The sequence below is a fragment of the Mauremys reevesii genome, linkage group 2, assembly GCF_016161935.1.
Source record: "Mauremys reevesii isolate NIE-2019 linkage group 2, ASM1616193v1, whole genome shotgun sequence".
Classification (NCBI taxonomy): Eukaryota; Metazoa; Chordata; order Testudines; family Geoemydidae; genus Mauremys; species Mauremys reevesii.
Window position 1 is genome coordinate 209,518,583 of NC_052624.1, and position 24,797 is coordinate 209,543,379.

General features: G+C 43.9%; 1 protein-coding gene across 2 annotated transcripts in view; it reads left to right on the forward strand.

Moving 5' to 3' along the window:
* TAF4B (TATA-box binding protein associated factor 4b) overlaps positions 1 to 23,409 on the forward strand; it is a 114,818-nt gene extending 91,409 nt beyond the window's left edge. The window contains exon 15 of one of the 2 annotated variants that reach the window (XM_039528067.1): positions 11,166 to 11,303. In XM_039528067.1, coding sequence (XP_039384001.1) covers positions 11,166 to 11,288 — 123 coding nt within the window. In that variant the 3' untranslated portion in view covers positions 11,289 to 11,303. Of the gene's footprint in view, positions 1 to 11,165; positions 11,304 to 23,184 lie in introns of those variants that run through there. The other variant, XM_039528066.1, reaches the window with a different exon arrangement.
* Positions 23,410 to 24,797: the final 1,388 nt, after the last annotated feature.

Genomic DNA, 24,797 nt, shown 5'->3' on the forward strand with positions numbered 1-24,797 from the left:
GTGGTTTAGAGCAGCTAGGAATAAATCTGTCCCTAATATTTCTGTATCCATTTTCAGTACCTGAGTAGTGTGCTGGAAGGATTTTTTTTCTTGCATTCTAGTTCCCCTTTGTGCAGTTCAATTAGAGAGATATTAATTGTAGTATTAGGTTTTCTTTAAAGTCACTTTTACCATGAATGTTCAAGTTGCACCAGGTAACATTTTGTGGTGTTAAAAAAAAAAAACAAAAAACACAAAAACAAAAACAAAAATTGAGGCATTCAACTGTGCTCCAACATAGCTTAAAATAAGAGCATAAGATGCTGGTATGTTTAATTTTTCTGTTCCCTCATACTATAACTCAGTATTTAAAAAATAAATGGAAGTGTTTCAGGCCATTAGTCAGTAATGTAAACTAAAGCTCCTGGGTGTTTAGGGAAGGAGGAGAGAAATGATTAGTTTTCAAATGTGATGAAGTGAAATGTTTCACCTACATAAATTAACGTTTTATATTCAAATCTGCCTTCACTGGGCAAAGAAACCCTAGCAAGCACTGGCAGAGGGCAGCTTAACACACTAGACTGTAACGGTTCCAGTCACTGCTCCAAAAATAACAATAAGTGAAAGGCTAAAATCCATCTTATAACGTGTGCACCATGTCCCTTCCCTACTCTCCTACTTCCCACTAGTGGGTCTGCACCTTTGATCATGATGGCTCCTCACCTGAGAATATTCTTCCTCATCCTCTGTGCCGTACAATCTCTCATCTGTTTCCTCCTCAAGACTCTCATTCCAGTGCTAGATACTCTCTCCGGTGTGCTGGTCACTCTTGCACTCTAAATATTTTAAAGACAACATAATATTGTGAATTATTTTAAAGAAATATTTAAGATTTCAGGGAACAAAAATGGACAAATCAGCTGCGAACTGAGATACTGACACAAGCATATATGATCTACTGTTGGAACCTTTTGTCTCCCTTAAAGCCCCATTACCCTTTATCATCCCCTGCTTTTATGTCTGAATTAAATTGTAAACTCCTCTAGGCAATGACATACTCCTTCCTTTGTTCTCTAAAGCACCATGGACATCTGTGCCACAGTGTACGGTAAACTGTGTGCTATAATGGCTATTGATGATGGATACATGCCACTACATTTCAGCAGGGTTATGGCTATGGAAAAATCAATGGAGACTATCAAGCTGACAGTTGAGGCAAACATTTCCAGGTCTAGAATCTACATAAATGTCAATATAAAGAAGAATTATCTTTTGTTCTTGTTTTAGACATTTGTTATATTCTCTTTACCAGGAGCAAACATCAGCATTCAAAATGAATTTGGATTTAAGCCCTTGTAAAAGAATCTGGTTATCATGATGATACATGCCAGTTGGTGAAAGTTGCATTCCAAGTATCATCAGAAGTTCTCTTCAGTTGTACCATTTTATATCTTCATTAATTTCTTTAAAGTCTAGGCCCTGAGTACTCTTTGTATGGACACTGTGTGCAGGGGAGACCTTGAGACTTCAATTCTGTAGATTTATTTTGCCACACTTCCAAAAAGTGGAGGACAAATGTTAATGAATTGTAAGATGGGGACACTTTTTTTAAAAATGTATTTGTGACAAGGATGTTTTTGAAATTCTCACTAAAAGGAGAGAATGCTAGCTTTTGTGAGGAAGAACACTTTGAGCCACAAATTCTCTCCCTGATTCTTCTAATTATGTATTATAATGTGTATTGCTTCATGATGAGCCATATAAACTGTTACCTATGATGAGGCAATCAAGTGTCACCATCTAAAATGGAGGCTCTCTCGTATGGTGGTGAAACAGTTGTTGTGAAAAGTTTCAGAGTAGCAGCCATGTTAGTCTGTATCCGCAAAAAGAACAGGAGTACTTGTGGCACCTTAAAGACTAACAAATTTATTTGAGCATAAGCTTTCGTGGGCTACAGCCCAGTTCATTGGATGCATGTAGTGGAAAATACAGTAGGAAGACATATAGATATACACAGAGAACATGAAACAATGGGTGTTACCATACACACTATAAGGAGAGTGATCAGTTAAGGAGAGCTATTATCAGCAGGAGAGAAAAAAAACTGTTTGTAGTGGTAATGAAAATGGCCCATTTCCAACAATTGACAAGGAGATGTAAGGAACTGTGTGTGGGGGGAATAAACATGGGGAAATAGTTTTACTTTGTGTAATGGCCCATCCACTCCCAGTCTTTATTCAAGCCTAATTTGATGGTGTCCAATTTGCAAATTAATTCCAATTCAGCAGTCTCTCGTTGGAGTCTGTTTTTGAAGTTTTTTTGTTGTAATATTGTGACTTTTAGGTCTGTAATCGAGTGGCCAGGGAGATTGAAGTGTTCTCCAACTGTTTTTTGAATGTTATAATTCTTGATGTCTGATTTGTGTCCATTTATTCTTTTATGTAGAGACTGTCCAGTTTGGCCAATGTACATGGCAGAGGGGCATTGCTGGCACATGATGGCATATATCACATTAGTAGATGTGCAGGTGAACGAGCCCCTGATGGCGTGGCTGATGTGATTAGGTCCTATGATGATGTCCACTGAATAGATATGTGGACAAAGTTGGCAACGGGCTTTGTTGCAAGGATAGATTCCTGGGTTAGTGTTTTTGTTGTGTGGTGTGTGGTTGCTGGTGAGTATTTGCTTCAGGTTTGGGAGTTGTCTGTTAGCAAGGACTGGCCTGTCTCCCAAGATCTGTGAGAGTGATGGATCGTCCTTCAGGATAGGTTGTAGATCCTTGATGATGCGCTGGAGAGGTTTTAGTTGGGGGCTGAAGGTGATGGCTAGTGGCTTTCTGTTACTTCCTTTGCTGGGTCTGTCCTGTAGTAGGTGACTTCTGGGTACTCTTCTGGCTCTGTCAATCTGTTTCTTCACTTCAGCAGGTGGGTATTGTAGTTGTAAGAATGCTTGATAGAGATCTTGTAGGTGTTTGTCTCTGTCTGAGGGGTTGGAGCAAATATAGTGAAAAGTATCCTTTTTCGAAACGTAGTTCTTCAAAGTTCCCAAATCAAATGCAGGGAATATCATCTTCTGAGGAAGTACAAAACCACAGCTTTTAAATAAGGGCTTGTAAAATTTGTTTCCATTGTACAAGATTCTAGCTCCTACAAATCTATTGCCGTTTTAGAAATTAACAGCACTGTACCTATATGCAGTATAATATATATTCCCAATTTTTATAATGTATACATTACATTTGAAACTAAGAAATTGCAATGAATGCATATTTAATCTCCAACTTCTGTAGAGAGAATTTCAGACTATTCTACTATGTACAGAAAAGACTGATCAGAAATTTACACTAATGTAGTTTTGGGGAGAGTAAGAAATAAAATTGGTGTGGCTAACAATTACTTTCTGACCCACATTACTACATTAGCAATTTAGAAATAAACAAAGCCACATATGCTGTAGGTGTTTTCTTTCATACACTTGCTTTCATGTTAGCGACATTTGTATTGACTGACTTGCCGTTCTCATTGTAGTATCAAGTTCTTGTTAATAGTTCTTGGCTATTGCAATGGATTGAAGAAACACCTTGATTCTAGATATGGCTTGGAGAGGAGTAGTTCTGTCTGCAACAGGAGTGGACCGTTTTAGCAGTAAATAACAGGAACCCTGGCTTACAGTAAAACTGGAAATGTAGACTCCCACCAGTATTGTTTGTAGGTAGGATCTTGACAGTCACATGCAAATCCACTAACTTAGCTGCATAGATACTCTGCTCTAGGAAAGCTGAGTATTTAAGGCTTTGGCTACACTTACACTTCAAAGCGCTGCCGCGGCAGCGCTTTGAAGCGCTAAGTGTAGTCAAAGCACCAGCGCTGGGAGAGCTCTCCCAGCGCTGTCCGTACTCCACCTCCCTGTGGGGAATAACGTACAGTGCTGGGAGCCGCGCTCCCAGAGCTGGGGCTTTGACCACACTGGCGCTTTGCAGCGCCGCAATTTGCAGCGCTGGAGAGGGTGTGTTTTCACACCCTGCTGCAGCGCTGCAAATTTGTAAGTGTAGCCAAGCCCTAAGTCTTTCTATGCAGAAGTGGAACATCAGAGTTAACATGAAAGCAGTACGTCTACACTCTATTTTGTGTACTTGCACTACATGCTAAATGACAGGTTTCAGAGTGGTAGCTGTTAGTCTGTATCAGCAAAAAGAATGAGGAGTACTTGTGGCACCTTAGAGACTAACAAATTTAGTTTTCCTACTGTATTTTCCACTGCATGCATCTTATGAAGTGGGTTTTAGCCCACGAAAGCTTATGCCCAAATAAATTTTAGTCAGGTGCCAGAAGTGTACTCCTCATTCTTTTTACATGCTAAATGTATCTCATTCTGTGAACAGCTATCTAGTATATTGCATCATCAGTGCTTGTGGTTGCATTACAGAAGCTTAAAACTAAATTGACTGCTCCCTGTCTTTCACCCTTTGGATATTCTTGTCTCTACCCTACACTGGATGGCTATTCGATTTTAAAAGATGCAGCCACCACTATGAGGTAAAATGATTGTCTGGCCATTCAGTGTTTCCTGATCTGTTGTCTGTCTGAGATTGAGAATTCTTTGGCTGAGATTCTGGATAACATTTTAAAAAACACTTAAAGACCCATTTTCAAAAATAATTTTTGGTACTTTAGGGTCTGTCTCATTGACAGTCAATGTCATTTAGGTCAAGACACTTTTTGAAAATGGGGCTTAAGTGCTTTTCAAAACGTTACTCAAAAACTCTGCCAAAAAAATCTCAATCTAAGGCACTGTTCTGTTTTCAGATGTCTTGGGACCTAAATTCCACTGACTTTAAATGAGACTTAGGAGCCTAAGTGCCTAAATCACTTTTAAAATGGCACTTTAATCTGTTTTTCAAATGTTTCCATTTATCTCCTTGATTTGTATCGCACAGAGCACCTTGACAGTGTTTTGTAAATAACAAATGCTATAGCTGATGTGGTGAGATCACAGTTCACAGCCTTGCAAATACCTTGACTTCTGCGGGACCCCAACTCCAGCCCACAGAAGTTTGACAACATGACTAGTAAGCAAGATGAGACACCGGAAGGGATTTAGGATCCAAGGTAACAACACTTGTAATAAATCACATGGCTTCCATTATCCAGCTCATGCTAAATTTATGGGCATGAGTCTCCTTCATTTCTAAAGAATGAAGAAACGATACCAAAACCTCAGTATTCCAAAACTGCTGGACTTTCTCCAGCATGATCTAGACACTTAAGTATCATCTCTGCAGGTACCTCTAAATCCATGGAAGATCTTCTCCTCATATTCAAATCCCTGTGAGCAGCTGTTCTTTTAACACCAGCGCCCAGACCCACAACATTAGAGGGTGAGGAGACAAAACCTGAACAATATAGACGCCTTCAGGCGTCTTCCCCTGAAACTTAGGAATAACATACAAGTCATCTGTTGCCAGATGGATAAAGTGGTATATTTGATTTCAGATCTTTGCTTATCTAATTCAAAATCCCTGTATCAGAAAGAATCAAGGTTCACATAGCCTGTTCTGTGGCACCTTCTTGAGTAGAAATGGCATTGATCACCACTGACGTATGCAGGGCTTCAACTCAGTCATTGTTTTACATGTTTATAAAACACTGTAAGCTAGATCTTCATCCCCCACAGATGAAACCTTTGGACAAAGTACTGAACAGAACGGTCCCTAAATAAGCCAGCAATTCCTTCCAAGTACAGGTATGGGGGGGGGAGTGTATTTCATTTCTCCATACTGCTTACTGTCCAATATGTCACAAATTGGGGGTAAAGTCAGGATCTAGGATGGTAAATGGTTACCAGATATTTTTCTTTTCTGGAACTGGAATCCCTTCTAGTCTGATCAGGCTGATTGAGTGAGTTCTGTCCTCTATCTTAGGAGCACCATTTATGACAGGGTTTCTAGCAGCATTTTAATTTGATGCAACTATCAGCAGTACTAAACTTTTTAATTCATCTACAGCTTTGGAAGTGCTTATATGGGGCACTGGAAGGCGCATGGATAAGTCCCTGAGCAACAAGTCTTTGCTGCCCCACATCACTGCCAAAAGAGACCCCTACCCCTTAGGGAGGTGATCGGGGGAATGGCCTACCACAGAAGGGAAATAATTAAGTAGGACTTTCTATTTTTCAGAGTTTAATGCTTATAACAGGTGTTTTAACATTTGGATGTTAGCTGTAGTAGGGGTAAGCACCTTTTCAGCAAGTTTTGTCACCAAAACTGCCTTTTGGTGACAAAACAGCAAGAGGGTACACACTACACTGGGACTTTTGTCACAAAAAATGCTCAGTTTTGGTAACAAACTTCCACCCCTAAGAGATACTTTTGTCTTTTCCCCTCCCTTTATTGTGGACAAAGAGCCAGTGTAGACACTACTGATTGTTTTGTCGACAGAACTGGCTTCCGCCAGTATTCCACCCACAATGACTGCCCTGATTGCTCTGCTCACTGTTTTGATCTCTGTTGCCCTGCAGGCATGCACCCCTCCCCTTTCAAAGCTCCGGGAAGTATCTGTGTGCTGCTCTGTTTGGAGAACAAAGAAAGAGCAAATCATTGGAATGCTCCTGTTCTGCCCTGGGCTAAGAACACAGCAGCAGGTAGACTGCTGCTGCAGGGGGAGGGGGACACACTTGTGTGCTGCTTTGCCATTCCTCAGCATGGAGAGCTCACGGAGCTACTCATGATGACTCGGAGAGAAGCCCAAGATGCTCAGCGATCAGCTCTTCCTTCCCACAACAGTGCACTGTGGGATACATATCCATGGTGCATTGCTCACCCTATTGATGGTGTCCCCAATGTGGATGTGATCTGTTGACAGAGGGAGCAAGTGTGAACACCTTTTGGCGATTTTTGTTTTGTCAACTTTTGGGTGTCGACATAAGTTTTGTCAACAAAACTTGGTAGTGTAGACGAGCCCTTAGCGAAGTATTCTTATGTGGGTATTAACATAATTCATCAACTCAAATATTGGATTAAGATGCAACTGTATTTAAATCTAAACTAAATTCAAATCACTGGTTCAGTAGGAGATGAGAACTGGGTTGCTGCTGCTTGTATATCGTGATGTACCCAGCTTCCAAGCTGATCAGCCTGCCTGCTGCTTGATGCCATTCATTAGTGCAGCTGAAAAGCTTCTTAAAAGCTGCTGAACATGTGACTTTGAAAGCAGTCACTTTAAGTTGGGTGTGAACTTCTAACGTGCAAGTAGATGCTCTGGAGAACTGAGCCAATATGCAGATACTGTTGTTACAAAAGTGCATGTTAAGGGTGTTTCTCCTCTTCCTTGTATTATGGATTACAGTAGCTCCTCACTTAATGTCCTCCCGCTTAATGTTGTTTCAAAGTTACATCACTGCTCAGTTAGGGAAATGCTCATTTAAAGTTGTGCAATGCTGCCTTATAAAGTCATTTGGCTGCCTGCTCTGTCCACTGCTTGTAAGATTCTGTAGAAGAGCAGTAACTTTACAAGGGAGCATTGCACAAGTTCCTCTTCTCTGCCTCCTCTCCCTCCCTCCCAGCGCTTCCCCCACTGCCAGATGGCGGTGCTTAGGACTTTCAGGTGGGGAGGGAGGAGCGGGGATGTGGCATACTCCGGAGAGGAGGTTGAGTGGGGGTGGGAAGAGGTGGGCCTGGCGTGGAGCATCCCCCGGCAAAGTTGGCGCCTGTTCTTCTGCGGGGAAGGTGCTTCCTAGCGTCCTTGCCTGCAGCAGGCTGTGCTTGTGTGAGGTGAGGTAAACCAGGGGCACTTCCCAACCACAGTACAGTACTGTACAGTATATAATGCCTTCTGTTGCCCCCCCCAAAATTTCCTTAGAACCTAACTCCCTGCATTTACATTAAATCTTATGGGGAAAATAGGATTAGTTTAACATCGTTTCACTTAAAGCTGCATTTTTTAGGAACATAACTATAATGTTAAGTGAGGAGTTACTGTATATCTTATGTTCTCCAAAACTCATGCTTCAGGTTTTCAGTTGGCCACCTGCAGAGGTCAGGAAGGGATTCCCCCTCATGATGTATTCTAGGAGGGTTTGGTCTCCTTCCTCTGAAGGGCCATGCATGGAGATGGGACATTGGGAGGGGTGGGCAGGTGTGCTGAGGTGGCACTGAGCATTCTCTCTTGTGCTCGGCTGGCTGGGGCTCACATGCTCTAGCTGATATCCATATGTGAGCTTGGGAAGGAATTTTCCTCCAGGTCAAATTAGCAGAGATTGAGGGGTGGAGGGGAAGGTGCTGCCTTCCTCTACAGTATGTGGGTGCAAGTCATTTGCCAGGTTTATCTGGAACTATCTCACTTAATCATTTCCCTGACATTGCAGGGGTGTTGAGTGCTTGTGCACCTCAGTCTCTTCTATTCTGTACCTGTGGCACGCACTAGTCTAGTCTAATGTGGGTTGTAATACTTGTGACTGATGTTAGTTGTTGCGGTTAGTGTGCAGGTGCTGGGTGGTGTTGGTGGCCTGAGTTATGCCCGTGGTCAGACTAGATGAGCTGTTCTTAAACACCGGTGGCCATAAACTCTTGACTACTGATGTCCTTTTGACTTGAATGGGGTTTTTTACACACATGAATTTCACATATACAGACCCTTAAAACGACCAGACAACTCAAGAGTTCATGCTCTAGTCTTAACTCTCCTGTCCAGCTGGGGTGCAGTCTATTGTAGTAATAAAAAGGAGACCTTGAAACAAAGAATATTGTACTTTGCTGCAAGACCCAAGCACACCCCTGTCAGTTAAGGCTGTAGTTTGTTTCAGCTCTGAATTTCCTGGCAGTTGTCAGTTTAGGCCATACTCTTGACATAATCTTTTACCATGTAAGTACACAAAGATATTCAAGACTGCCATTTATATATTTAAGGAATGCAGTTCATTGGCCCATAGTGGGTTCTGTGTGTATAGAGATTAACTTAATTCTTTTCTTGTGTGAAAGATATCTGCAATTTAAATGACTAATTGCACTGTAGCTTTAGGCTGAACATATTGGTAACACATAAATGTTGATGACATGTGAAGGGTCAAGAGATTTATAATTTAGTTGACAATATATTGCTTAAAATGATGTGGCAAAGAGCCAGAAAACTTCATCTTAATAATTGTCTATTAACTAACATGACATATTTGTACAGTATTCATTACCTCCAGGTACAGATTAAGCATCTGATGTAGCCATAGAAAGTGACATGCGTACATGAATCTTGAGCATAATAGTGAATAAACTGACATTACATTTGCAGTAATTTGTTTCAATATGTAAAACATGTTGTTGCCTACATTTGAAAGGACTTGTAAAAGTGTCACAATGAAATCTGAGGGGAGAAATGTAGCTTAATATTTCGTTCTGTTCTGTAGATCTTTGACAGTGTAGTGAAGCTCCTTTTTAGACAAAAGATATAAATATACATGTTTGTTTTTAGCTGCATGAGAAACAGCCTGGAAATAGAGATCTAAGCTTGACTTCAACTCGATCTACACTCAAGGTCTATAACTGTCTCCTTTTTAAACAAGTTTTATTTTAAAAATTCAGTTTTTAATACATTAAATACAGTTAGAGAGAGGGCATTCTAGCCAGTTTTGTGGACACAGAAGTACTATTAGCAAATCAGGATTTATCAGAGAAGGAGAAACAATGAAGCAGGATTGCTGTAATCTGGATTGGTGTAACTGGAGAAGCATGGATTTGTTTCCACCAAGTACCCTTTGCATTGTATGGGCTACACTTGATCCTTTGTCATTTTAGTGAGGACTGGCAGGAATAGTCCCACTGACTTACAATGGGCTAGATTGTGCAAGCTTTCTTTGATATATATTTTAATGTAAAAGTGGCTAACTTTTGGCAGTGTTTCTCCTTTACATTTAGATAATGAACTATTTAACCAGCAGTTCAACCAACCTGTCTTTTTATATGGCCTTCATCCCTGTAGTATCTGAGCACCTAACAATCATTAATGGATTTTATCCTCTCAACAGCCTGTGAAGTTAGAGAAGTGTTATCTGCATTTTACAGATAGGGATCTTAAACACAGTGTCCATTATAAATGACTTGCCTGTGGTCACATATGAAGTCTGACTGAACTGGGAATTGCACCCAGATTGAAATCCCAGTCCAGTGCCCTATCCTTACTATCTATATAGGATTTATTATGAACAGCAACTATATCAGATCTGTATTTGTGTAGCTCTTGTAACTTAACTATCTTATGTCTCTGCTGCTGCTTTTTTGGTGTACACAGTAGAATTACTGTGAACAGATATAGAAAAGTCCTAGTTGTGTTAACATTTTAAACAATCTTGGTATCAACTAGTTATTTTTAAACCTGAATTCTGTGTGGAAAAGGTCACTGAAGCAAGTGAGCGTTGGATCAGGTTCTGAGTGGGTAGCTCTGAACACTGACTCTATTGACAGGGGTGGCTCCAGGCACCAGCACGCCAAGCGCGTGCTTGGGGCGGCAAGCCGCAGGGGGTGCTCTGCTGGTCACCGTGAGGGCGGCAGGCAGGTTGCCTTCGGCGGCATGCCTGCGGAGGGTCCACTGGTCCCGCGGCTTTGGCGGACCTGCCGCAGGTGTGCTGCCGAATCCGCGGGACCGGAGACCTCCCGCAGGCAAGCCACCAAAGGCAGCCTGCCTGCCATGCTTGGGGCGGCAAAATACCTAGAGCTGCCCCTGTCTATTGATAGTACTTTGGAGCACATATTCCAGAAGTCTGTAGTCTTGCTATTTAAATTGGTTACACTTACTTTCACTTAATATCTTGGAGAACGAATCACTTAAAATGGAGATAATTACAGCACAAACCTTGGTATTCTTACTTCATAATCACCACCATTGTTGTCACACTCTTCAGTCGTGCCTTTTGAGGTACAATTCAAGTACTGACCTGTTGGCTCATAACAAATGCCAGAGAAAGCTATGGGTTCACTGGAGACTTTCAAACCAATAGTTCTGAAGAACAGTCTGAGTTGTAGATGTGACTGATTTATAGGTCAGTAAAAGTTTTTATTTGGAACCCTAAACTCTTTTGGAACAATTTGTTCTCTTCCCTCTGTACCAAAATCATCCTGGCAGTAGTAATTGTATGCCTTCTGACTTATCACATTGTATCTTATGGTAAGTTCACTGGTACATAAAGGATTCTTATTCTTACAGAAAGAAGGCAAGGTGAAGTGTTGCCTACTTGATACCCTAAATATAAAACTTTCAGAAGGTGGCTGTAGCCAGATTCATGGAAGACGGGCAAGAGTCCAGAGGACTGGAAAAGGGCAAATATAGTGCCCAACTAGAAAAAGGGGAGTAAGGACAACCCGGGGAATTACAGACCAGTCAGCTTAACTTCAGTACCCAGAAAGATAATGGAGCAAATAATCAAGCAATCAATTTGCAAAAACCTAGAAGATAAGTAAGTCAGCCTGGGTTTGTCAAGAATAAATCATGTCAAACCAACCTAATATCCTTCTTTGAGAGGATATCTAGCCTTGTGGATAGGGGGAGCAGTAGATGTGGTATATCTTGATTTATTAAGCCTTTTGATATTGTCTCGCGTGACCGTCTCATAAACTAGAGAAATATAATCTAGATGGCACTACTATAAGGTGTGTGCATAACTGGTTGGAAAAACTTTCCCAGAGAGTGGTTATCAGTGGTTCACTATCAAATTGGAAGGGCATAATCAAGTGGGTTCCTGCAGGGATTGGTCCTGTTCTGTTCAATATCTTCATGAATAATTTTAGATAATTTGCAGACGATACAGAGCGGACATTGCAGGCACTGTGGAGGATAGGATTAAAATTCAAAATGATTCTGGACAAACTGGAAAAATGGTCTGAAGTAAATGCAAATTCTTCGAGTGATTGCTCATGTGTATTCCACAACAGGTGTGCGTGCTTGCTACATGCACCGGTGTCGAAAGTTTTTTCCCCTAGCAGTACCTGTAGGGAAGCACCCCAGGCACCCCCTGGATCGGTGCCTCCATGGCACAGTATAAGGGGCGCTGCGTGCTCTCCCCCCCCCCCCTCAGTTCCTTCGGTACTGCTCTGCTCCAGCTTTGCTGTAGCTCATTCAGTGTGTGGTACCTGTACTTACTTAATAGATTAGTTAGTTTAGTTTAGCTAGAGTGCCTGGGCCAGGGCATGTCCCAGGTTTTAAGTTGTGACACACTTGTAGGTGACCTCTGCCAGTTAGTGATCTGCACGTGGACTGTTGATGCTGTTTGGTGGAAACCCATCTCAGCGATTGCTGCAAGATTTGAAAGTTGTTTAAGCCTCGAACTAAGAGAGAGAGGGACATTAAGGCTCCAGGCTATTCTGATGGAGTTGGCGCTGACCCTGGCTCCGGCGTGCCACTCTGAGTTGGCACCGCGGTGTCAGTGCACGGCAACCCTTTGGCACCATTGACTAGTCAGCACCGCTCCCCGTCCACAGGGTACGCCAAGAAGGCTAGGAAGAGGCCTTCTTCACCACGGCACCGGAGTAAACCTGGGACAGAAGCTAGACCCATTTTGGGCAGTCCTTGATCCCCACTAGCCTCTAGTCCTCCAACTCAAGTTGAGCGGAGTAGCCTGGCCCATTCAGAGCAGGCCTCCCTAGATGTCCAGAAGCCCTCCACACTGGAGGCCCTGCAGGCGGCCAGGATATCATGCCCATGCCGGTACCCGGAGCACCGCAGATATCAGCCCTACGCTTCACAGGCAAAGTGTCGCTGGGATCTCTGCAGTCACCTCTGACTTGGTACTAGTCTCGGTCGAGGGAACATTCCCGATGCTGTTCGCTGGCCAGCGACTGTTCAGGGCAAAATCCACGTGGATCGCCCTCAACTCCCACCAGGTTGTCTGAGTTCTGTCTGACTGAGACTCCCAGCACTGCTCCACCTCCAGGAGCGAACACCGACGGGACCGAGGCAGATGATGCCGAAGGTCCTCATCTCGGAGGGGCTATTGCAGCCAGTCCTGAAACGAACGTCAACACTGTTCCCGTTTGTCATCCTGCTCCAGGACCCTGCCACTGCACCGCCTCCGCAGCCCTGGACATTGATCACCGTCATGTCGCCATCATGGGTCTGCTCGCCGGAGCCAGTCCCAGAGCAGCTGTTACTGATGGTACTGGTCCTCCACGTCGGGATCACAGTCCTGTAGTCGGCATCGCTCCTAGCGCTGCTGCTTCTCCCAGTCCAGGGACAGCGGCAGGTCATATGTCAGCCCGGCCTCCCTTCGTAGTCGTCCATTGGTAGGCCAGGCCGAACAGCTGGCTCGGCCGCTGCCACAGCCCCAGGGCCAGCCCAATGGTACCAGTGCACATTGTGGCCTCTGATGCAGCCCCGGTGGGGGCTCACTCGGTGGCTAGAGCCTCAAAAGGACCATCGGACACCCTCTCCAGACCTCTGAGGAAGGAGTCGGTGGGACGTACATCCTTGGCACTGTGCCCAGATACTGACCAGGTGGTGGACCCTCCAGTGCCGGTGAACACACAAAGCACCGCACCAGCCTCCTTGCCCTCCATGATGTGATTATGGCCCCTCTTCCCTCCGTCCCGCAGGAAGACTTTAGGGCCCACCAAGAACTCTTAAAAAGGGTGACATCAAGCCTCCACCTCCATGCAGAGGAGATGGAGGAGCCCTCGGACTCCCTGCCTTGCCTCTCCATGAAGGGGTGGTGAAAATTTCAAATGCCCTGTAGCAAACCCGGCCTCATTGCCCCCATCTCTAAGAGAGCGGAATGCAAGTATTTTGTGCCCACCAAAGGGCATGAATACTTGTACGCCCACCCTGCGCCTAACTCCCTTGTGGCTGAGTTGGTCAACCACGGGGAACAGCCGGGCGAACCAGCCCCTACGCTGAAAAATGTATTCATCCTCGAGCTTTCAGTTATGGGTGGTGAACCACCAGGCTCTCCTGGGCTGGTATAAGTTCAATCTGTGGGGCTCCCTGCCCAAGTTCAAGACTCCATCCAGGAGCACGACAGGAAGAAGTTCAAAGCGCTGGTGGAGGAGGGCTCTTTACATCGACTTCTGTACTCCACCTCGGCAAGTGGAGTAGCGCTTAAATCGAGATCGCAATCCCGGGTTAAAGATATCATGGACGCAATTTAACGTTATTGGCCTCTGGGAGCTATCCCAGAATGCTCCCTTGTGACCGCTCTGGATGACACTCTCAACTCCGATGCACTAGCCAGGTGGGCAGGAAAAGCCCCAGGAACTTTTGAATTTCATTTGTTTTTTGGTGGTCACAGCACAGGGTGACCCAGCACAGTCCACCATCACAGGCGACCATGCAGAGTCCACCATCACAACAGATCACGCAGTCCCGGATTCACAGACAAACTCCAGCATGGTCTGAATGGGAGGTACTGGATCTTATCGCATGTTGGGGAGACGAGTCTGTTATGGCAGGGCTACATTCCAAAAAAAAAAGGAACGCAAATATGTACGCTAAAGTGTCTGGGGCCATGACAGAAAGACAGCACCCAGGACACACAGCAGCAGTCAAAAAAAAAAAATCAGGAGCAAGGCAACCAAAAAAAGCCAGAGAGGGAGGAGGGGCGCGGGGTCACAGCCCCCCACATTTCCACACTTACCGTGAGCTCCATGCAGTTATGGGGGGTGATGCCACCACTACCCCACCACTGTCTCTGGACACCTGCGAGGAGGAAGAGTCATTGGAGGAAGACAGTGCACAGGCGGCAGGTGGGGAATCCATTTTCCCCCTAGCCAGGAACTACGCTTAATGCTGGAGCCAATAGCCTCGCCCCACTCCCAATGTGGGCTCCCGGACCATGACCCTGGAGAAGGTACTTCTGGTGAGTGAGAGCCTGATCGGAGCCACACAGTGGTGGGTGGGGGGAAAACCCAGCCATGCTGGGCTGTTAGCGTATAGTTTAAAGGGCTCATCCCTGCTCAGAGCCTCAGCGGAGCCACATGGTGGGTGCAAGCCGGGTAGGAGGTTTGGGGGTTGTGTGAAGTGATCATCTCAGAGAGCCCGCAGGCCCTCCTTTATGGCAAACCCACCAGGCATTGCTCCCTATGGGAAAGGGGTCCCAGCAGTTTGAAAACATTGAAATGAATGTAGAAGAAGCAGAACCCCGCGTGCCCCTAGGCTGCCTGCAAGCTGAATTCTGTTGCCCGGCTGTGTGTGATGGCTTACTCACACCAAAGTGTCCCCTTTGTTCTCTGAAATGTATATTTTAAAATACTACCCTCCCTTTTTGTTCCTCCCACAGGTGCAAATGTTTCAACGCAGCCCCTATCTACTGTGTCCCAGAGGCTGGTCCAGATTAGAAGGCAGAAAAAGCACGCTCAGGAAGACATTTGCTGAGCTCATGCAGTCCTCCCGCACTGATAGGGCCCAGCTGAATGTGTGGAGGCAAACAATTGCGGAGTCCCGTAAAGCATTACAGGAACATAGAGGAGGGACGCGCGTGATGAGAGCAGGCAGGACGCTATGGTCAAGCTCATGGGGGAGCAAACTGACATGCTCCGCTGTATGGTGGATCTAATGCGTGAAAGGCAACAAGACCACAGACTGCTGCTGCAGCCCCTGTATAACCACCCTCCCTCCTCCTCAAGTTCCATAGGCTACGAGGACTCGCACTCTCAACCCCAGAGGATCGCCCAAGCAGCAGAAAGCTGGCATATGTGAACTTTTGATTTGGTTTCTTGACTTGTCCTTACCACCTCCCTCCCCCAGTCTGCCTTCTGATTTCTCTCAATGTGTTGTGCAACAAATAATAAAGAACAGTTTTAAAACAATTTAGACTTTATTTCCTTTCATATGTATATATAGGGGGCGGGTAACTTCAGGAGAAACAAACACAACTGTCACACCGTACCCTGGCCAGTCATGAAACTGGCTTTCAAAGCTTCTGATGCGCAGCGCACCCTGCTGCGCTCTTCTAATCGCTCTGTTGTCTGGCTGTGCGAAATTGGCCACCAGGCGAGTTGCCTCAACCTCCCACCCGACAATAAACGTCTTCCCCCTTAATCTCACAGATTGTGGAGCACACAACAAGCAGCAATTACAATTGGAATATTGGTTGCACTGAGATCTAACTGAGTCAGTAAACTGCACCAGCGCGCTTTCAAACGTCCAAAAGCACATTTTATCACCATTCTGCACTTGCTTAGCCTATAGTTGAACTGCTCCTTACTACTGTCCAGGGTGCCTGTGTACAGCTTCATGAGCCATGGCATTAAGGGGTAGGCTGGATCCCCGAGGAGAACTATAGGCATTTCAACATCCCCAACAGTAATTTTCTGGTCTGGGAAGTAAGTCCTTTCCTGCAGCTGTTCAAACAGACCAGAGTTCCTGAAGATGCACCTTGCCTAGCCATCCCACGTTGATGTCAGTGAAACGTCCCTTGTGATTCACCAGTGCTTGCAGCACCATGGAAAAGTACCCGTTGTGGTTTATGTACTGGCCGCCCCAGTGTGCCAGGGCCAAGATAGGGATATGCGTTCCTTCTATCGCCCTGCCACAGTAAGGGAACCCCAGCTCATTAAAGCCATCCACAATGGTCTGCACATTTCCCAGAGTCACTACCCTTGATAGCAGCTGCTCAATGATTGCATTAGCTACTTGCCATACTGCAGCCCCCACAGTAGATTTACCCACTTCAAACTGATTCCCAACTGACCGGTAGCTGTTGGGCATTGCAAGCTTCCACAGTGCTATGGCCACTTGGCTCTCAACTGTGAGGGCTGCTCTCATTTTGGTGTCTTTGCGCTTCAGGGCAGGGGACAGCAAGTCACAAAGTTCCATGAAAGTGGCCCTACACATACAAAAGTTTCGCAGCCACTGGGAATCATCCCAGACCTGCAACACTGCAGTTCCATGAGTCTGTGCTTGTTTCCCAGGCCCAGAATCGGTCTTCCATGGCATGAACTAGGCCCAATGCCACCATGATCTCCCAATTGCCACATGCTGTGCTTCTAGGAATGTCTGTGTCCATGTTCTCCTCAGTATAGTAATTGTGTTGTCGCTTCCTCGCCCGGTTGTGCAGGTACTGCACATAGTGCTGGATAATGCATGAGGTATTTACAATGGTCAAAACTGCAGCGGAGATCTGAGCGGGCTCCATGCTTGCCGCGCTATGGCGCCTGCATGGGTAATCCTGGAAAAAGGGCAAGAAACAAGCTGTTCGGTTCAAGATGGCCGATAAAAGGCAGTAAGTGGTTGTCTTCTGTAGCTTTCATGGAGTCGGGAAGCTCGTTAGAGCTGCAAGAGCAGGAGAGCAGAGTTTGCGGCGGAAGCTGAGTGGCTCTGTTCATGGTAGCCGAAAAAAGGCGGGAAATGGTTAGATGAAAGAGTAGATAGAAAGACGAGAGGACATGCGAGGTGGATTTCATAGTACCAGGAGACAGGCGGTGCACTGTGCTGCACCATCTGCTGGTAGTATGGTGTCTGCTTTCACGGAGGGAGGAGCGAGTGACGGCCCACACCCAGAAACACCCGCGAGAATGTGTTTGCCCCATCATGCACTGGGAGCTTAACCCACAATTCCAATGGGCGGCAGAGACTGCAGGAACTGTGGGATAGCTACCACAGTGCGCTGCTCCGACATTCGATGCTAGCCTCAGGATTGTGGACGCGCTCTGCCAAATTCACGCGCGTTAGTGGGGAGAGACAACACCGAATGTATAAAATCGCTTCCGAAAATTCGAATAAAATCAGTTCGAATTAATTTTGTACGGCAGACATACCCAAAGACTAAGCTGGTCACTGACTGTGTTGTTTCCTTCTATCTGGAGACAGGCAATGCTGCTCTAGTTTTCATTTCAGATAAGTTCCATAAAGAGCCATAATTCTTTAACAAATTATTATATAGCATATGGTAGTAGAAATAATGTGGTAATTCTCTAATTATAACTGCCTTGTGGAGACTAATGCACTGCCTCTTGGATCTGCTAGCTTATGTCTATCTTCCTCTGGTTTTGATACCTCATGCTAGAATTGTTTCCAACATCTGGATATGGCCGCCACATGTCTGTCCGTTGCCTACCCCAGTAGGTATTTTGATGGGGTCTCTCTCCCACTCACGCAATTTTCAGATTAGCAGTTGGAGCGTTCCTGTAAGGTGACGTCAAAGCTGCCCTAAGGTTTGAGATTCTTGTGAAATCCTCAAAAGCTATGAGGCCGGACATCCCTGTGCCCCTTTTCCCCCTCTGCCACCCCAGTGTAGAAAACATAAGGGGCCGGCTATGGGAAAAGCCAGAACATGTCTGTTAGCAAGTTCTCCATAGTTGCAGTCCACAACTGATTGCTTCGAGTGTTAGTTCCACCACAGACGTGGAGGCGAAAGTGGTTTGGGGCTTTGAAAACACTGCTCTGGCCTGTCTGGGGCTCAGGCCCTCTGTATAGGGAACTGGGTATCCTTCACCCCCAATGGATCTGCTGCTGCCCACAGCAGGGATCTTCCTTTGTTAGGCTCTGTCTTCAATTTAGAGGAGTGAGTGAGTTTGTTTTGCTTGCTTCTTTGTTTTTGTTTTGTTTTGAACTCATAACGGGTTTTCTTAACTTTATTCCACTAACTGATTTCAAAGCCTACTTCCTCATCTGTTCAAACTGCCTGGTGCTTCCTCATTCTGTCTCAGACCTCTCTTCACTTGAGATTACACATATGACTAGATAACTCTTCATTTGTGCTTTGCACTGGTAAAAATGCAAATACTTTGAGTGGGAGGGAAGGGCAGTCATTCAGCTGGCCTTGCTTGTGACTCTCATTCACTTTAAGCATCCCACCTTTTTACTATGTCGGGGAGAGAAATTGGCAATAGATTTAGCTGAAGTCATAATTGTTGAAAAAGTTGTCCATATGCAGTGAGTACATATCGCTTTATATTTTGTATGAAATCACATTTGCATTAATAAAAAGCTCTTTGGAAGGGAAAGAAGCCTGTATTTCCCACAATCCAGGGGAATTCGGTCCTCTCTGTGGATACTGCTGAGCCATTTTTTGATTCGCATTGATACAATTCTTCCGATAACATGTCTTCTAAAACATTTTCTCAGAAAAGAGAGAGGCTTGGCTTGCTGGTTAGGGCACTGGCCTGGGAGTCGGAAATCTTTGGTTCTGTTCCTGGTTCTGCCACTGACCTGCTTTGACTTTGGGCAGTCACTTCACTTGTCTATACCTCTGCTTCCTCTCCCAACTTGTTGTCATAGGCCTTACCCCGAAGAGCTTAGTCTTTCACTGTGCGTGTGTGGAGCCTAGTAGAGTGGCACCTTGACCTTAGTTAGCTCTGTTACTGTAATACAGATGATAGGCAGGAATTCCCTATAGAAGGGATTTATATCCTCTTTTTAAATTGTTCTGTTTGGTTAAGTATCTTAGCATGGCATACCTACCATTTCTAGAGGGAGGAGGAGGAGTATGAGAGGGAAGAGGACACGTTCCTTCCTGTTTGAAAACTATCACTAATGCAGACTCCAGGACGGAGTTCAGGCTGGCGCCTGCAGGGCTGATATGCCTTACCCGTTTGCAGGTAAGTTCCGCAAAGCAGAGGCGGGAGCTGGTGTGCAGGCATCTAGGGTGGGGAGGGGAAAGACCAGGAAGGACGGTTGGTCGGTAACTGTCACCCAGGGTCCAACAGGGCTCACACCAATCCTGACGAGGCATCTTAATCTTACTCACAGAGCAGCAGTAGAGGACTCTCCCGACAGTTACACTGCAGACAGCACTGTCACTAGAGTGTCACCTACAGATATGGCCCTAAGTGTCAAAAATCGAAGTCGTCTTGACTCCCGAACTTTGGAATTAGCAGTGAATTGTGCCAGTTTTCTTTTGTTCTTGACAGATGCAGACATCTGCTGCAATTAGCTCTTGGTGCACAGTGTGAGCACGAACTTGTAAGTGCTGATACTGGTTTGTGTTTTTGGTACCTCAGAAAGATGTTTTGCTTTTAAAGCAATACCCTTAGAGGTAAAAAGTGTCAGTACAAACACTTCCATTGCTCCCCGGTTTAAAACAAAATATGAAAGGACAAAAAATTGCTGTGGGTGGGGAAGGGCAAACCAAGAGGGAACTGGAATGATGCATATCTGAGGTTTTGCTAGTATGTGCTCTGCAGTTAACTTGTACTTTAAAGGAGGTTTCTATGTGCTGTAGCCTCAAAGCAACGCAGCATTGTGTGTTAGGTGTCATTCCAACCAGATTCGTTCCTTTTGCAGCACCAAGTTACCTCTTCAGATATGTGAGTGGCCTGACCCAGATTGCCTGTTAAAGCACAGTAACAGACTAAATATGACTTAAGCCCATATTTGTAAAGGTATTTAATCACTTAAGACCCAAAATCTCATAGTTTAAATCCTATTGATTGCCAAAGTGTCTAAATCCCTTTTGAAAATGAGATTTAGGCTCCTAAATCAGTTGGGCATCGCAATGCTGAGTGCAGCAATGCCTCATTACCTTTTTAAAAATCTGGACTTCGATCTGTTTCTTTTCAAATAAACATGAAGTGGCCTGAACTTTCCAGAAGTGATTTTGTAGAACCCTAGTGGCTGTTGCTTTGGGTATGTTCAGCAGCCAGTTGAAAGGCCATCAGAATTTTGTATTCAAATAGCTTAACGATTAAAAAAAAATGTATAATAGATGACAGCTGTCTAATGAAGTTGGAAGTGTGAATTTACTGGCTTAATAGACTATAGTCTATTATGAGCTTGTTTTGTTTTTGTCCGATTACATTCTTTCGTAATGCAATTTCCAAGTTGCAGGGTGCACTAGATATGATTTCCAAGGACTCCAGACTTTAAGAATAAACTAAATTTATAACTCTCTTCAAAAAGATAAAAACAAAACTTGAACCCAGACGGGTTGGCTCTCCCGCTTCCTTATAAGCTCCCAAACAGAGGTTGGGGATTTGAGATGTGTGCCCCGTTTTTCCAAGGGAGTGAATTAGATTGAGAGGATGTGTGTGTTTATTTTTTAAAGGTAAGTCTGCACATCTAGAGAGAATGTTTTCACCTCCATGAAGTTCTTTGAATTATAAAGGACATTGCTGTTGGGTTACTGAAAATCCCTGAGGGTTTGTTTCATTTATAACATTGCCTTGAGCCTTCTGCTGCATCCTGTTGGATTGACCTCCTTTTCAACTCTGTGCTGGCAGCTGCACTGCAGAGCTCTCTTTTTCCTGGATCCTTCAGGGTTGTCATATGACAAACTTGAACTGTGACCCTTTTGTATCTTACCAGGCCAGCAGTGCCCTCTTTTTATGCTACGTGGCCAGCAGTCTTCCCCACACGCATATTTGTTCCAAGCCATTTAACAAACTGAAAGTTTCAAATTGTGGCATTTGATAGTTTTTAATAGAAATGACTGTAAAACAAATGAAACAATGCTTAATTCTGTGCATGTTGCTAGTAAGAAATACTGCTTAATTTTCTGCAAATCATTGTCTAATATCTAGTGAAAGTGCCTTTTAATGTATCTTAGCTTATAAATTTAAATGCTCTTTAATGTAAAGTCTCTCCTTATGGCATAAATATTTAATTCATTGCTGTGGACTGTCCTTTACTGGCTTTTGTTTCTAATGTATGTTTTTAATCAGTTTTTTTTTAAGCCAAGGTGATAAAGCCCAATTTTGCTGAAGTTTCACAGAGACTGTTAGGATAAGAATTGACAATAGTTAAAATTGCATCCAAGTAACACCACCTCCAAGTGGAATTGATGCTGGTGGGCATCGCCTGGTTGAAGTTAAAGTCTGAGTGCTTGTATTTGTACAAATTGCGTTCATTACCAAGAAGCCTGCAGTAGTGATAAGAAACTGGCTGTATAGTATAGATTGGCTCCAAGATAAGTAGCCAGTCAATTGTGCAGCTCATAGTAATCTTCCTTTTTTTCTATTAATTAATCTCTGTTCATTTCAAAATGGAGGGTGGCTGCATACATATGCTCCTGCTAACATCTTGAATGTATGACAGCTAATCATCATCTTCCCCTCTAATTGGATTTTCATATCCAGATAAACTTGCTGATTGGGAGATGGATAGACTGCATGTTCAAGGAATGCCTTCCCAGCATTTAGATACTCTGGCTGTGTGTGTTTTGCCTTGAACGATAAGATCTCCTGGATTATTTTTATACACTGTTAGACAAATGGTTAGACTGTCCCAGTTCCTCTTTGCCGTGTTTACCGTGTGTTAATACTTGAGTCCATTCTCAGACACAGCTGTCTTTGTGAGGAGATCAACATCTGAAGCGTAAGAGTGGTTGTGGGTAGGAATGAGGACGTAACCTATATCTTTACACAAAATAGTGTATTTCTATGGTATTCTCTGCCATACATACCCATTCTTTTGTGTACAGCAGTTTGGAAATTTTCTGACAAAACAGAAAATGTTGGTTCAGTGAACCTAAAATGTTTTACAAACATGGTTCAGGTTTGATGGAATTTTGTTGAATCACAGACAAGGTTCAGAACTCTGACTGGCAGGGATGCTAAGAAGCCTGGACTTGCATGGTCTTTGGCAGTCCAGCCACGCTGATAGGTCCGGGGATCCTGAAGCTTCAGGGGACCTTGTGTTTCCAGTTTCCCTGCATTGGAGATCAGCTGCTGTTCAGTGGTGATCAACAGTGAAACTGACAAACACCTTAATTTCACTACTGCTGTCAGGGAACTGGGTTGGGGAGGGGAAGGGAAGGAAGGTTCTTGTTGTTTTTTGGAAACACCATTTCAGCCTGTCCAAAAAAAAAAAAAAATTGGAATCTTTGGTTTATAGCAGATGTTAAACTTAGTTTTGATCCTGATTAGACCAAAACATCAGTTTCTCGCAAACCAAAAATTCAGAGTTTTCCTCAACTCTGCTATTGTGTAATTAGGTGGCTTTCAGCGTAGTTTTTGTCTGTACAAGCATTCACTGATCTGTATCTGTAGTGAAAATGCAATTAATCATAGTGGTTTAGTGTGATATATTTTCTTCCAATTGTTGAAATAACCAACTAAAATCACAGACAGTAATTAAACTGCAAAAGATAAATTAAGTCATAGGTTATATAGAAATGGGATTTATGGATTGCAGGTTTCTCTCTCACAAAAACATACATAAAGCTGAACATCAACATGCTAGATTTTGTCTGCCTTTACATGACTTCAGTAGTCTAGCCCATTCAGAATAAAGTGACATGTATTTTAAAAAAATAATTCATTTTAACTTTCTTTCTTCTCTCTTCTCCCCACCCGTTTAGGGCTTGAATGGCAGTGCAGTTGCTTCTGGATCTGGTTTTAGTCTTACAAAACAGTTGTTTCGTCCAAGAATAACACGTGTCTGTCTCAGGGACTTGATATTCTGCATGGAACAGGAGAGGGAGATGAAGCGTTCTCTAGCCTTGTACCGTGCTCTTCTGAAGTGATGATTCAAATCTTGCATTTCATTTCTTGCTGTCTACTGCCAAAGAAAACACTGAAGCATTGTTGCACTGTCCTGAAATTCCAATTTGTGGGAAATAATCCATTATAAGGATAACTTTTGTTTACAGATACACATTTGTATTAAATACCTGATTTAGCACCTGGAGGGTTTTATAAAAATAAATCACATTCGGGTTAAACCAATCTGTAAAACAGTGAAGACACAGAGCACACAAGTACTCAACCCACCTGCATGCATTTAACTCTTGCAGACTAAAGACTTAAGATGTGTACCAAGTTATCTCTGTCACTTGCTTCAGTACTCCAAAGTCTACAACATCTGTTCTATGTGTAAAGCCTTCCTCTAATCCAACCTTATTTAGGAAAACACATTTCGAGGCACTACATAGCCTGATGAATGTATCTAATCATGAGCCAGCAATCAATCAACATGCTAGTGTATCAGCATTTCTTTACATTTCCTAGTTTTGGAATTAGTTGCTGTAACTATTCCTAAAAGCCAGTTTTCAAGGAACGAGGGAGCAAACAAAGGGATGTGAAGTAAGCTCACCTTTCTTTATTGCCTCCAAAGGAAGACTCAACCAAGAGGAATGTGAGTATAAATGCAAAAGGTCCTGTCATGACGTTCGCATCCTATAGTTTGGCTAGCATGAGCTTCAGTGTTGAGGAAACCTGGAGCTAGCTACTGAAAGACCAGAATAAGAAAAGGGAGCCTAAAAAGAAATGGGAAACTAGATTTGGTCTATTTTCCTTTGCTAGTCATCTAAACTAGCAGTAAGTTCAACTAAACCTTGAACAAAAAATTGAACAGTCAAAAGCAGCCTGCATTGGCTTTCTGCAGAAAAGGCTATTTAAAACGTTAAACATTCTAGGACTATACAGTCAGAAAATAGTCCTTTCATTGCTTTATTGAGAAAGTAAATTTAACTGATGTGACACAAGTACTACAGCAAAGATGTGCAGAGTATATAAATGATCCAGGGATTGTCTCAAAAATGCAGACTGAATGGTTTAGCCAGTTGCGTAATTCCCACTCAGTGAAGGTGACTCCAGTTTCTTAATACTGTTGGAATAATTTCTTTTCTGCATTTGACGATCCAGTGAAAGCTGCCTTGTTGGAGAAGGGAAAATCCCTTCCTCCTACTGCATCACATACCCTATGGCACAGCGCTGTATAGCATGGCTGTCTGACACAACTAGTAGGGAAGGCAGGAGCTGTGTATTGAATGCCTTCCTGCTGAAATTTAAGGAAAAGGCTTCCTACAGTTATTTGGCATGCTAAAGTGGAGGAAAAAAAAAAAAGAAATGTAACCATATCCTCAATTACTAGGACCACTGCAGACCCTTACCAAATACAGTATGTTTCGAATCAGTCATGTTTTTGTTTTGGGACAATAGTGAACAAAGCTAGTAAATGCTGTAAATTATT